General features: G+C 41.8%; 1 protein-coding gene across 5 annotated transcripts in view; it reads right to left on the bottom strand.

The window, feature by feature from the left end:
- Positions 1-13,416, bottom strand: part of RB195_006454 (uncharacterized protein) — a gene marked incomplete at both ends in the record, with an annotated part of 83,289 nt that overhangs the window by 16,377 nt on the left and 53,496 nt on the right. The window contains 14 exons of one of the 5 annotated variants that reach the window (XM_064179543.1): positions 61-125; positions 418-554; positions 618-725; positions 836-1,066; positions 1,830-1,907; positions 2,393-2,486; positions 2,581-2,668; positions 3,420-3,489; positions 4,565-4,718; positions 7,811-7,939; positions 8,021-8,206; positions 8,304-8,425; positions 10,304-10,405; positions 12,418-12,507. In XM_064179543.1, coding sequence (XP_064036485.1) covers positions 61-125; positions 418-554; positions 618-725; positions 836-1,066; positions 1,830-1,907; positions 2,393-2,486; positions 2,581-2,668; positions 3,420-3,489; positions 4,565-4,718; positions 7,811-7,939; positions 8,021-8,206; positions 8,304-8,425; positions 10,304-10,405; positions 12,418-12,507 — 1,654 coding nt within the window. Of the gene's footprint in view, positions 1-60; positions 126-417; positions 555-617; positions 726-835; positions 1,067-1,829; positions 1,908-2,392; positions 2,487-2,580; positions 2,669-3,419; positions 3,490-4,564; positions 4,719-6,851; positions 6,888-7,810; positions 7,940-8,020; positions 8,207-8,303; positions 8,426-10,303; positions 10,406-12,417; positions 12,508-13,416 lie in introns of all 5 variants that reach the window. The other 4 variants (XM_064179540.1, XM_064179538.1, XM_064179542.1 and 1 more) reach the window with 4 other exon arrangements.

Genomic DNA, 13,416 nt, shown 5'->3' with positions numbered 1-13,416 from the left:
AATTCTTTTTTTCGTCGTACTACGACATCGAGAATATTGATGACTATCGGAAAAACTCACCAACTGACATCAACGAAGATCGTCGACTCAGTTGACCAGCGTACTGTGATCGAGGTGAAGCAGATCTGAAAATTTTAGATCGCATCGCTTGGGTTTCAAATTCAACTGAGGATTCAGAAGATTATTCATCTAAAGATTCCGAAGATTCCGGTCGAAGACTTTAAAACTTCCTCTTCATGTCTCGACTTTTCTGATATTTCTATTATAGGCGTCTTTTATTTCGTAAACTCATCTGTAAATCTCACAAATATGACTCTTTGCCTTTTTGTCGAGAAAGGAATCCCACTATGTTTGCAAAACAAAAAAGCATTCAGGTAATAAATATTGCTAGTAGAAAAAAGATTTTTCTCTGCTTACCTATAGTTCATAGTGTTCGTAGTATCCAAATCTTGTCGACTGTTTCCATTTTGCGCATACAGAAGAGGATGGAAGGGTAATGGGGTTTCTCTCAGGATAGGGAACGCTGGTGTTTCACTTCGATGCGAAATTGTGCTCTAAAAATGTATCATGGAGAGGAATTTGGAAGAAAATAAAAGTGTGGCGGCATGGCAACGAACATTATCCGGATAGTATCGGTTCGGTGTTTCCGCTCTGTGGATCGTTCCGCTAGCGTAGAGCTCACGCTGCGGAGTCTCAGCGCGATAAATAGCTGCGGCGACACGTTCCTGAAATCCCGGCTAAAGGTTGAGTTCCGTGCAAATTTGATAAGTAAAATAAGTCTGTAGATGGAAATAAAATAAAGATTGAATAAAATGTAGAGAGCGGAATTACGAACCTGTCCGGAGTAGAACTTGATGGGTTCGTTGCTGCGCTGAATCGTGGTGTCAGCGTACTGGAACGGAGGCCGATCCGTACCGTATGATTGACGTCGCTGCAAGGTGGCGCGAGAATCCGTGCGAGGCTCGAAGTGCGACGTGCCTCGCGAGTCGCGGCGAATCGTGGCGGACGATGGCAGATGACCATTCGGCAGGTTCTGTTCTGATTTCGACGAGTACGAGGCATTGCCCTAAAAGTTTTTTTTTGGGTTGAAACAACAGCTATGCACGACACATTCTATAAAATTAGGAAATCATCTTTTTTGATTTTTCGGAAAGAACCGGCTCTTTAGTTTTAGTTTGGTTTGTAGATGTAGAAATAGAAAAGCTGAGACAGGTCGCTAAAGGAATCTACCAACTGTACGCTAACCCGATCCGGTTTAGTAGCGTTAACTATGGATTTTCATTGGAATCAATCCGTTTTTTTTTTGAATATATCCTATAGAAATTTGTAGCACTTTGTGCGGCGAACGTATAGAGAAAAAACACACAAACAGTAGATAAAGGACATTCGATCTGAACAAACTGAAAGCCGTTTTGGACTGCGTAGCAGGGACAGGCAGTCGAAATTAATTTTATTACGATAGGCTTTGTTTCCACAGTTTCTCGACAGCAATTAAAGGCACAAAACCACAAAATTGACCATTTTGAGATCTCTCCGCAAAAAAAAGTTAGGGCATAGATTACGAGTATGGGACTGACCACATCCAATTCCCCCAGCTGCAATGACAAAGTAGGAAACGCCTTCCCTGAACGAAGTTCCCTACGAGACACTTTACAAAGTGCCCTCCCTACATACGCGTCGCGTTTGCGAGCTGTCAAAGATCAGTGAGATTCTTTTGGCAGCCTATCCGAACAAAACGAGTGGATAGGTTGCCCGAGGGAACCAGCGGGTTTGCAGGGGTGAAGTTTTCAAAAACACGGAACATCTGTTTATGTTTTCTGCACACTTACATGGACAATGCTGCCGAGGTTGGAGAAGTCGTGGGCGGTGGCTTCGTTAACTCCGTTGTGGTTTCGATAATTGTAGCTCTGAAACTGTAGAATATCAACAAATAAAAGACACAACAACAGGAAAGAAAATGAAAGCAACCCCTGTCAAAAATATATGGAGGCCCAATCGTGGAGCACGAGAAAATAAGGTTCAGAGTTACTCGATTACATACAGGGAGAGGAAATCAAATGGGAGGTCAAGAACACAGATCTGCTTAGCCAGAAGGTCAATAAAGTCAAACTTGAGCGAAAACTGGGACTTCGAAAAAGATTTAAAACAGTTAAAATGCTGTTCGTAATTGGCGCCACATGTGTTCAAGGAAGATGGAATTTTGTACCAAGTAAAGAAAAAATGGCGTTGTGGGAAATTTGTCACGTTCACCCGGTTGGACGCATTCGGCGCCTACTGTATGCGCTCGAAAGTTTTACGATGTCGCAAAACCGTCATATAGTTAGACCTGTTCACAAGTTTCTAGTCCTTCAGAATTTCTGGAGTCTATAGGCGACAAGCAACCACAACCTACATCAATGCTTGGCGTGGCGCGTTCACTCCTTGCCGGACTACGACTGCGCTCACGCGGTGGCGGAGTGGGTGGTTTGCTGCGTATTCGTCCTCTTCTGAATCAAAACGTAACTAATTCAATAGAGGGTGGTGTTAGGAAAATCATAACATCTTCTGAGTGTTATTTTTTGCTTAGTGTTTAAAAAGAACCTCGGCATTTCGTCGAATGGACTCTGTGTATTTTTCAAGCGCTCTTCCTCTCGTCGGTATTCCGCTAGAGGGTCCCGCGTTCCCACACCTGGACAAAAATCAGTAATAGTCGGCGTAATCAGACGTGAAATCGAATATATTTCTGCTTCAAACCAAATGAGATTTTCTTTAATATAGGCCAGAGGTTGCAATACCAAATAGTTGCACTTAACCAGCAGAGCAATGGTAGCTGTGTAATTAGGTGGAAAAGATTGAAAACTCGGAAAACTGGAAAATGGTTAGGGAAGAGCACGTATTGATTCCTCAAACTACCACAGCAAAACGTTAGTTCCATTAAAAAGATGGAAAATCCATGGCCAATTCAAACCAAGGTAAATGTGAAGTCGGTGGACCACGAACTTTTGTTTCTACATGAGAAACAGTTCCAAAACCACTTTTAACTAACATCAAGAAATCATAAAAATTGGCGAACTCTCTGGAAATGAGAGGGCGCTACTAGAGAGGGTAGAGAGAAAAGATTTGAGGCAGTGATGGTAATGGGGAGGATTTTGTCAGGAAATGTTGAGAGCTAATTAGTTTATGTGAGCGAAATTTCGCAGTCAGGAATGTGTTCGGTTTGGAATCAAGGCGGAAAAGATTGTTTAATTTTTGGTGTGCATTGAAGAAAAAACAAAAGAAAACTGGTAAAACATTTCTATAGTACTGGGTTGATTAGCGACTGCCCTATAAAAACCAACGAGACGACACCTTAACAACATTGTTCAGTTTTCTGGTTTGCAATGATCAAAGATCAGATTAAAAAGAACACATAACTCCGAGTAGGGAATGAGAAACCGCACCTTCCACAGTGTATTCCGCTTCATTGCGACCACCGCGCGCCTCAGCCTCGCCGTGCGCGTTCTTCAGCTCCTGAAAATGGCTAGGACAGTGGATTCGAGGCAAGAGGTTGTCGAGGGTCGGTACTGCGAATGGTCGGCGCGCCCGTCCGCCCTGGTCATCATGAACAGCGGGAACTACCACATTTCGCTGCGTTATAGAATTCGGTGTAAGCAGCCGTTCACGAAAATCCTAGCAAACAGGTCTCAAAGCAGTGTTTAAAGAAGCAAAATGTCGTATTTTCCGGATGCATAGAAGCCTTGCTTAGTGACTGCACTTGACAGCTGCTGAACTAAAACTGACGGTCGTTGTGCAGATGAAACGACGACGTCGGATCAAAAACAAGGAAACTTTTCCGTCTGCAAAAAATATGAAGGAACAGCTACAGTAACATTTAAAACGATACTACTGAAATCGTTGCTGAACATCGTTTATGGTTATTAAACTCGAAATTTGTCTAATTCTATGAAAACGGCGAGGAAACTGTAGAAATTCATTCCTATTTGATTCTGGAAAAAATGAAAAGGAAGACATAATTGCGAAAAAAAGGGAAAAAGTCGCTACTGGAACTGAAACAGTGTGTAGAATGTCAATTTTCAGAAGTTAAACACAATAATTTCGTCCTCTTTAAAGTTACATCAGTATATCACACACCGTTATACGCTTTTTTCACAGGACTGTCGCGGAGTGGTGAGATATTTGGCATCTTTTTTTTTTGTTTTTTTTGTTTTTACTCAGACAAAATACGGTTTCCTTCTCTTTGGTGCGTGCAACATTGGTGTGTTTGAATAAATAAACAAAAGAACAGATAAATAAATAAAAACGATGTATGGTCAAAAGTTTCGGAAGCACCGAAATCTCTCGGCTATATGTCATATATATGCCCGAATATTAGCAATAACATTTGTGAGATATGAACCCGAGAAATTTTCGCAAGGATTAACTGTTCATTTTTAAACTGTCTTTTCTAGAACGGCTCTCCGAAAAATGTTTTCAAACGAAACCACTTTACCGTACCACTGCGTCATCACAGACCACACAAAATTTTCGCGCTCAAGGCGATGTCCGATGTGCAGAGTCCCAGCAATTTCGCTTCGATTGGACCTACCTCAAGTAGCATTCGCTCCTGATTGCGTCGTCTCATCTGGTCAGGATCGATGTCACGTTTGCTCTTCACCTTCCTCAGTTTGTGAGTCAACCAGTCGTCCGCATCTCGCGCTTCCGAAACAGCATCGTAGTCTTCGGCGAAAAGTCGCCGGTCACTAAACGGAAACTTATTCGGAAGTGCTTTTGTACACTTCAGTGGTGATCAAGGACTTCTACAAAGAAAAACGGCAATCCGCAAACGAACAAAAGAAGCTTGGTGATGTTGGAGTTCTACTGTCGTGCACGGAATGACGAGCGTCTTCGATCTATCCTTATTTGAATGACATTCGAACAAGCATGTACAGGGACAGCAAAAATCGTTTCCCCGCTCCGTCAAAGCACCGAAGAGAAATTCTGAGCAAAAAGTGGTGAAAGGATGAAGAGATGCACTTTTCTTTACTAAAACAACGTATTTTAAAACATTTTTAAGCGCCATGGTGGACTACAAGAATAAATTTGCGGATTTTACTTGACAGCGAACATATCATATCCAGAATTAATATTTGTAATCGACAATTAAATAATAGCAGTCTTTTTTCTAAAGTCAGGAGCAGTAAATTGCTAGGGTTTTTCTCAAAAATAGTGTATCGGTTGACGGCTCGAAACCGCGAAAGGCCAACCTGTCTCCGCTCCAGTGTGTTGCCAAAATAGTTTAAGGGCAGTATATAACAAAATTAAAATCATTTCGGGAAAGATTAGGGTGAAGGGTGCAGATTACAAGTGTGGCGTTGTTCACGCTCAATGCTCCCTAATCGCCCTGAAAAACGACGTGGGAAATGCCTTTCTGTACGAATCTTCCTACCAGACACCTCACGCGCCAAACATGCACTCGCAACGCGTATGTGAGCGAGCAGCCGAGAACCAAGGAAGGAAAATTCGAACTTGAATGTCGTATCATTTTTCAAAACGATTAAGCGGAATCAAGCGCCATCGTTCTCACACTCGTACTATACACTCTTAACCTCACCTTTTGCTCGAGAGATCTCAACGTCGTCAGCTTCGTGGCAGGCTGCCTTTACAAGCGAAAGAAACGGTAGAGTGCTACTCTGGGCCACGTTCATACTTTCTTGTGTACGGTAATTTGTCACTATTTTGGAAGAGGGTATCGCGAGGCGAATCAAAACTAAGGAAATGTTGTGCGAGCCATTAATTTCAAAAAATTCAAGACATATGAAATCCTAACATTTTGCTCCTCTGGATTTGTTAATTACTGGCCAAAATCTGTGCTGAAAGTGCATCTTATTCCGTTACGAAGAGGGAATAGTAACAATACTAAAGCATAGGAGTCAGAAACAGGTCTTAACGCTACGGCACTAATAGCGAACTCCCATTAACACTATTTCTGGTGTTTTCTAAAACCTAATGGAGAACAAATTTGCGTTTGGCAAAAATCGGAGTCATTCCCGGATGTATGACGTCGGCCGCTTGTTTTTTTTGCAAGTGTTGAGGTCTATAAAAATAATGTGAGTATGCAGAGGCGAAACAGCTGTTCTTGTTGTACGCCCGTTGTTCTTACTGCAAAGGATCAAAGACCGTGCGCTTTTTATGGTCCCGAATCTTTAGTGGCGCCGACGCCAGCACGAACAGTAACCAAGGAAAATACCACATACACTAACATGCCCATGCTGAAAGACGGAGTTTTGCAGAAAAAAAAGAGGTTTCTATGGTGTATCTTCTCTAGTTGTGGATAAAAGTCGAGGCATAATCTGCAAGTATCACTGCGAAAACGTAGGATATGCCCCACAGATCCACGAATCAGAAGTCTCAAGAATCTTAGTTCACCAAACGAAGCACTGCTCTGGTGACGAAATCAGCAACTTCTAGACTAATAGGGAATTTTTAGCGTTTTTACCGTGATACATGCAAATTCTACAACAATTTTCAACTTTTCTTTTACGCCTTCGTTGAACGAATTTCAGATATTCTGTACAACTGATATCAGCCTTCGAACGATCGCCATTGAGACCATTCGGGTCAATGTGAGACCCGTTCTGCAGTGTCAATGTCGCCTGATTTTTTTTAGGACGTACGACTAATTTTCAGGGGAGTTTTTCAAAGGAAGCAAGCGATACAGGAAGAGATTGGTGTGACCAGCTAAAATCCCTTGCCCAAAACCTACTCGTGAAAGTAAAAAAAAACACAACAAACAATGGAAAACGAAAGCTAAATAGGAAAGAAAGGAAAAAAAAACAAAACCGCATTCAACCAAGGATTAGACAATCACAATATTTAAGGATAGTGAAAATCACCGGAAATAAGGCGAATCACGTCGTTCTGCGTATGTCCTTGAATGTTGAAAAAAATAATATAGATAACGAATAGTTAAACAAAAAAGTGGAAACAAGCTGATTTTCTGGGAGATAGATTCTGGGAAAAATGAACAGAACGCATCCCAAACATCTCTAATTTTTCACATTGGATAGCCAAAATAGCTCAAAGATACAGTTCTGACTACAGATCGAAAATGACAATGGTTCACTGTAACACTGCTTACTGTAGGCGTTGTAAGTACAAGACCCTTCCTACTGTCCGTCAAACATCCCTCAGAAGCCTATTACATCTAGAAAAATCTATTCGAATTCTGAAATGGCCTGTGCGTAGCGGGAAATGGGATAAAAAGTGCTTACACAAAAAGAAACACAACACCTCTAAGTGAACTAATATCATCTCGGTAAAAAATCGAAATTCGGTGAAAAAGAACGAATTTTAAGAATTTGGTGAAAAAAAAAACGAATTCGCTGAAGAGATGAATTGGAAGCCACTTCTGCGCTGCCAAGAACTGTGAGTTTTGTGAAATCTCGTAAAAATTTATTCTACGAGATTGTACGTAGTAATGATCAGCAGAATGATGCACGTTAAAGAAATATAGAAAAAGAAGCGTATTTTTAAAAACAATACCCTTGATAGGTATGATAAAAGGTGCAGATCATTATTTCCATGAGAAAAAGGCTGTGGATGGAATGAGAAAGAGTAGAAAAAGCTCTCCCTCATTTTTCACTTCTCGAAACTTGTCACAAAAGCTGTCACTCCCAACTACGTTCAGCCTCGTCAAGGCGGCGCGACCGAGGTGAAGTCGGGCGCCATCACGAGATGTCCACTCCAGCGTCTGAGGACTCTAGTGTCTGGCTTCACTGTGGACACGTCGGTTGAACGGGTTTCGCGGACATACGTGAGGTTACGTTCTACTGTCCATAGCAGAGTGTCATACCTATTTGGTCCAGTCAAAGCAGCGATGCTTCTACAGTTTCGAGAACGATGCGAGTCGCGATCGCGTAGATCGACGCAAGATGTCGCTACAACTGGAGCAGTCGACGCTAGGATATCGTCAAGCGGATCTCTGAACGCGTTTTACATAAGGCCCCAGACAGTTAAAGATTTCCACGAGTTCTTGAAATTTTTAAGAATAGATGTGACTCACGTAAACGCTTCTACTGGTTGATACTTTTTTCTCGGCAACTGTACGCTCCTAGTGCCAGCATGAATGCGATTTTCGGAGGCGAGCGGCGCTCGTTCTGGTGGTTTCGGGGCTGTTTTAGTGGCAGGCGTCGAAGATGGCGTATAGTTCAGATAGAAATCCGGATCACAAAGATCATCCATGTCACTGCTAGGGAAAATATATTTCCGGGAATTTGTGCACGAGAATAATGAGCAACTTAAATTGAAGTTTAAAGTTAAAAAAAGTTAAGTTAAAAAAAAGGTACTTGTATGCGTCATCGTTGAGTGTCCGATAGCTGCCATACTTCGTCTCACGTTTCTTTCTACGATATCCTCCAGCAACAGTAGAAGTAGGGGTGGGCGTGGCGCGCTGCGCTTGTTCCACTACCTAGAAAATATGTGGCTGTGAATTTTTTTTTCATTTTTTCATTTTTATCCAATTTATATGGAAATAAAGCTATTTGAGACAGGAAATTGAAAAAAGCAAGCTTTTGCTCACTATAACACATTCCATCACATTCGAAACGCTGGAAAATAATGTCTTTGATTTTCTAATTTTAGAAAAACCAAAATAATTAAAAATTACATGACCTGAACCTGGCATTCTATCGCTGACATTCGCTACTATCTTACGCGCCAAAACAAGCATTTTTTTTTTGCAATTTTCGCATCACTATTTTTGCGAAAATAACTTGCGAAACAATGGGGCGGGTGTAGCGCAGACGGTTAGAAGTTCGGTTGTAGCCGCGCGGTCGATGGCCCGAATCCGCCCTGGTGCTCCTTTCATCCCTCCTGGGTCGATAAGTTGGTACCAGACTTGTCTGGGAGAATAAAAACACTGGCTTGATTATCGGCTGGCCCCCGCAAATAATAGCATAGGCCAATCCGCGTTCCAAAACTTCAACGACTACGAATTGCAATAAAACGCGTTGCGCATCCCAAGTGGATTGATGCGCCAGTGACTTTATTCCTTTGTGCTTTTATTTTTGCAAAACGTGAATAGTATGCAGTTGTCAAATATAAACACAACTCTTCTGGATTATTCTCAAACATGAATGTTGAAGGATGAAAAAGTAGAGGATAAAATGTCCAGCGTTGACGAATCAGTTTAGGATGCGCCAACGCATTCACTTCAAATTCGCAATCGCTTGAGGTTAAAGGCAGCATATCACGAATCTGAGGTGCTACGGATTTCAGGTGGAGTATCCGTGTCGTAGATTATGGAGACCGGCGTGGTTCCGCTCATCTTTCCCTGCATCACTGCAAGCAGCCGGCCCCTGGATGCTGTTTTGTACGATGCCTTCTATTACAGCGCGCCACCCTTGCTTGCGTAACGTCTCTTACTGCCTATCGAAGCAGTTGGAATTGATTTTCGACGAATCGCAAGGCGGAGGCGGCGCAAGGGGTGGAGCGTTGCAATAGTTGGCGTCGTTCAAAACAGCATTCTGGAGGCGGCTGTTTGCGAGATGCAGGGAGAGATGAGCGGAACGACCCCCACCTCCATAATCTACGAGTATACGGATACTCCACCTGAAATCCGCAAAACCTAGATTCCTGGTATGCTGCCTTTAATGAACGCGTGTGTAGCGCTAAAGTGACATGCGGGGCCTGACCCATATATCATTCTTATTGGTTTTATTCCACCACACAGGGCTGGTAGCAACTTATCGAACTGTGACGAGTGAACGGCATACTTGGCTGTAGTGCGGTCTCACCAATATTGCGCTACACCCACTTCAGAAGAAAATGAAAATGATATTAAAAGAAAAAATTAAAGGAACAAAACTAAAGCAAAATTAAACATGAGTTGCGAAACAAAAGTGAGGGAATCAATTTCACCTGCAAAAACATCAGGGCACAATTTGGGGGTGCAAAATCACCTGACAGTAATAAAATAAGTGTCACAGTGAAGAAAAATGATGTTACTTTTCGGCTTTCCTGATAAAGTGGTAGCTACGCCTTTTCTCGGTTCGTTGATGAGAAAAACTCAGAACAATTCTGTAGCAAATCTTCAGTAAGAAGTTTGAACTGTGATAATTTTACAGGAATTCCATTGTTACTTAAGATTAAAAAGAGGAGAACTTGTTGTGAGAGCTTCGGAGCCCTGGCTGCTTTCGAAATTCAGAATCAGAAGTGTTTAAAAAAAGAGGAGCGAATAGAAACCAATTCGCATTAGTAATTGCTGGTAATTAACTGGGTAACTTCAGGGGCAATTTCCAGGATCGTTTCGATGCTACTAATCTTCACTCGCGCCCTATCATCTCACCATCGGTCTTTCCTCAGCTTCATCATTTCTCAGGTAGTACGGTTGGCCAGCAACTGATTGACTTCTCGCCGGAATTCGAGCCAATTCATCCAGGAGAGCTGCCTAAATAGAGTGCTTATTGAATACGTCACATTTCCTTGACGATTGTCAGAAGTGAAAATACTCCTGTTTACAATTCTGTGTACACAGTTTTTAATTTACTCTTTTACACTTCTGCTTTAGAATCTAAACAAAAGTAGATGGCATAAATAGCACAAAAAAAAAACAGAGCCCTCTCAGAGGCACATCGTCCCATAAACTTTTATTGCGTGCAACAAACACTTTTATTATTTGCTGTTTTCTTGGAATATGGCTGAAAAACTGATCAGGCATCCTGCAAACAAGTTAGAATTTGGTTTAGAAGTTCGAATCTTAGCTTCCGCCTCCAAGATGATTGTAAGTACAATGATCGAGACGGAACGAAGTGAAAACAGCGTCCCATTAGAACGTTCAGCTTAGTAACTACACACTAGTTTTATCCTGAAAAGGCGCGCCGATGTCTTTACTGAGAACGTAACGACATCTTGGATGAAGGAAAGAAGGCAACGAAGCTTATGCTAAACAAGGAAAAGTGCTGGGAGCCATCACAAACTGAAAGACAAGTCAGAGGATGGTCTTCACACGAGGTTGCACCAATTTGTAGTCGACGATGAATGTGTTCGAGTAGGTGAGCACAACGCGTGCGCTTTTCCCGCGCGCGCTTCGCCTTCGCACCGCCACTAATCGATGGCGCGACGCAGTCGTCCGGTTGAACACATTCAGACTTTCCTTCCCTTAACGTACTGCTCCGTGGTGTTCCTGGTTAGCAATTAAAGCACAGAAAGTTAAGGGCAAAGCATCAGTTCCCTTCCCTTATGTTCACACTTTTTCCTTTCTGAAGAAAAAGGTGAAGGAAAGATAAATGGAGGCGAATGATGATTGTCCTCCCATGCAAAAAGTAGCAATAAGCCCAGGAAACTTATAATAGTCAGTATTGTTCTCTCTTCATCTATTCTTAGTTCGATTACAAGAGCCCTTACCCAAAATTTTACTGTATTTTGGATGATTAAACGTTTCCTCTGAAATTGGAATGACCCCAACAAAACCACCGACGATATTTTCCCATGATTTTACACCGACTGATTATACCAATGCCTCATCCTCAACCCAACAGTTCCCATATTTTCAGCCTCCCATTCACTGCAACACTGTACTTTGTAAACAATTTCCAGCGGGGTGCAACAATACGGTAAGTCGAAGCTGACGATAAATCTTTTCTCTCTTCAAGCCGATCACAACAGTCTCACTTTTTCCGCTGACACGAAATGCCTGAGTTATTAATGCCGCTGTCCGACCAAAAAAACTTCTACTCAAGAAATGAAATGGAATGTTTACTGGAGAAAAATCTAAAACTGCACAGAATCCGTAAACATTCAGCGGTGCACGAGGCCCGTTGCGCAACACGAGCATTCTCGATCTTGCCATTAGATTGAAGTTCAGAAATGGCGTGAAAATCATTTAAGATTATTTTTGGTGCAAAGTAAATGTAGATCTATTAGAGTGATGTAAATAACAAAGAACAACCAGTTCAAAATGAATATTAAAGAATTACAGGTCTTAAAATAATCTGGAGGAAGCTATCGAAGTTTCCAAAGGCTATTCTGATAGCAATTTCTGAGCATCAAATTTTCTCATATCACAAATACAGTTTCCTGTTTTCACCTAATGTATGTTTCGCTAAGAAATTGAGGAGCAGTTGCTCTCATTGGTTCAGCAGAAAACAAAATAAAATATTCTCACTCACGACAAGGATCACGAAAACGCGAATAAACCTGGATTAAGTCACTAGCAAAGGAGCTCTACTCATTGTAATAGAAATGTAGCAGTTAACAAATCCAGGAAAGTAACAGCTGACAAGTGACACCAGCAAAAGATGTTAACATTCAGTCCAACGGGAGGGGAAATTTTCCAACAAAGCACACCAGATCGTGGATTCTTTGCAACGAAGTGTAGCCACCTTTTCATAGATCAAGACGATCATGATTTACATTTATAACTAAAGTCTTTCACATGCCAATAAAATAAATAATAAGCACTTCTTCAATTTCACGCTCCTCATCCGTCAACATGCGGGTCCTCGAAACTTGGAATAATCGTTCCAAAAAACTGAAAAGCCACCAAATACTCTAAAAATCTGAAGGTCAACGGAGGTACTTCTGAAGTGAGAGAGCGCAAAGAACGAGTAACGCTACGAAAGGTGCACTTCGGCTGGAGCTGTGATTGAACCAAAAGGGGTCTGAAAGGGATGTTGTACTGATCGATACAGCACCTTCCGTCTTGGAGCTGCTTAAAGCAGAGAAACTCGAGGAGAAGGAGAAAAATGTGTTGCAAAGAATTCTTGGAAGGTAGCGGAAATATATATTTCGAGACGAAAATGGGTTGAGCTAGCTGAAAGCTCGTTGTTGGGCTTTTTCCAAGAATCACAGAATTTTCCAGAATGATCACTTATTGTGGTGGAATCAGACGTGAAAAATCTAATCCAGAAGCATGTATCTTTCTGGAGGAGCAAGGAGGACAATAGGATTAGTGGAGGTAAACGATGGTAACAGATGACGAGATGCGAGTAAACGTTCGAAAGATTGCAAATTCTTTAATATCGGCAACAGGAAGATTAACTGAAGGAGGGTTGAGAGTACGAATGTCGAGGGAACTTGTTGAGGACGTCGAGGATGTTGTGGAAAGTATTTTCTCTTCAGCGATATCGGTATCACATAGTTTAAAGGAGAGTTGAGGATTTGTTCGCTGTAAGATGGCCACCGTTCTGCCTAACACAACGCAAAAACTGAACCTCAATAACTGCTGAACTGACAGACATAACTTTAAAATTTCACCACGGCACCAACGTCTGCTCCAAGCATTTAGTGCTGAAAAATACTTTTATTCCTATGCCTTTCTTCCATCTCACCTCAAATTCGTTTGAGTCTACAACACGGAGTTTTTCCTTGGATAATCCACAAGACTTCCTTTGAATTAAAACGACAACGCAAAATAAAAGTGGACCAATAAAAAAATTTAAAAAAAGTAAAATAGTATGA

This window comes from Necator americanus, chromosome I (genome assembly GCF_031761385.1).
Source record: "Necator americanus strain Aroian chromosome I, whole genome shotgun sequence".
In the NCBI taxonomy this organism is placed as follows: domain Eukaryota; kingdom Metazoa; phylum Nematoda; class Chromadorea; order Rhabditida; family Ancylostomatidae; genus Necator; species Necator americanus.
This window is presented reverse-complemented; position numbering and strand designations above follow the sequence as displayed.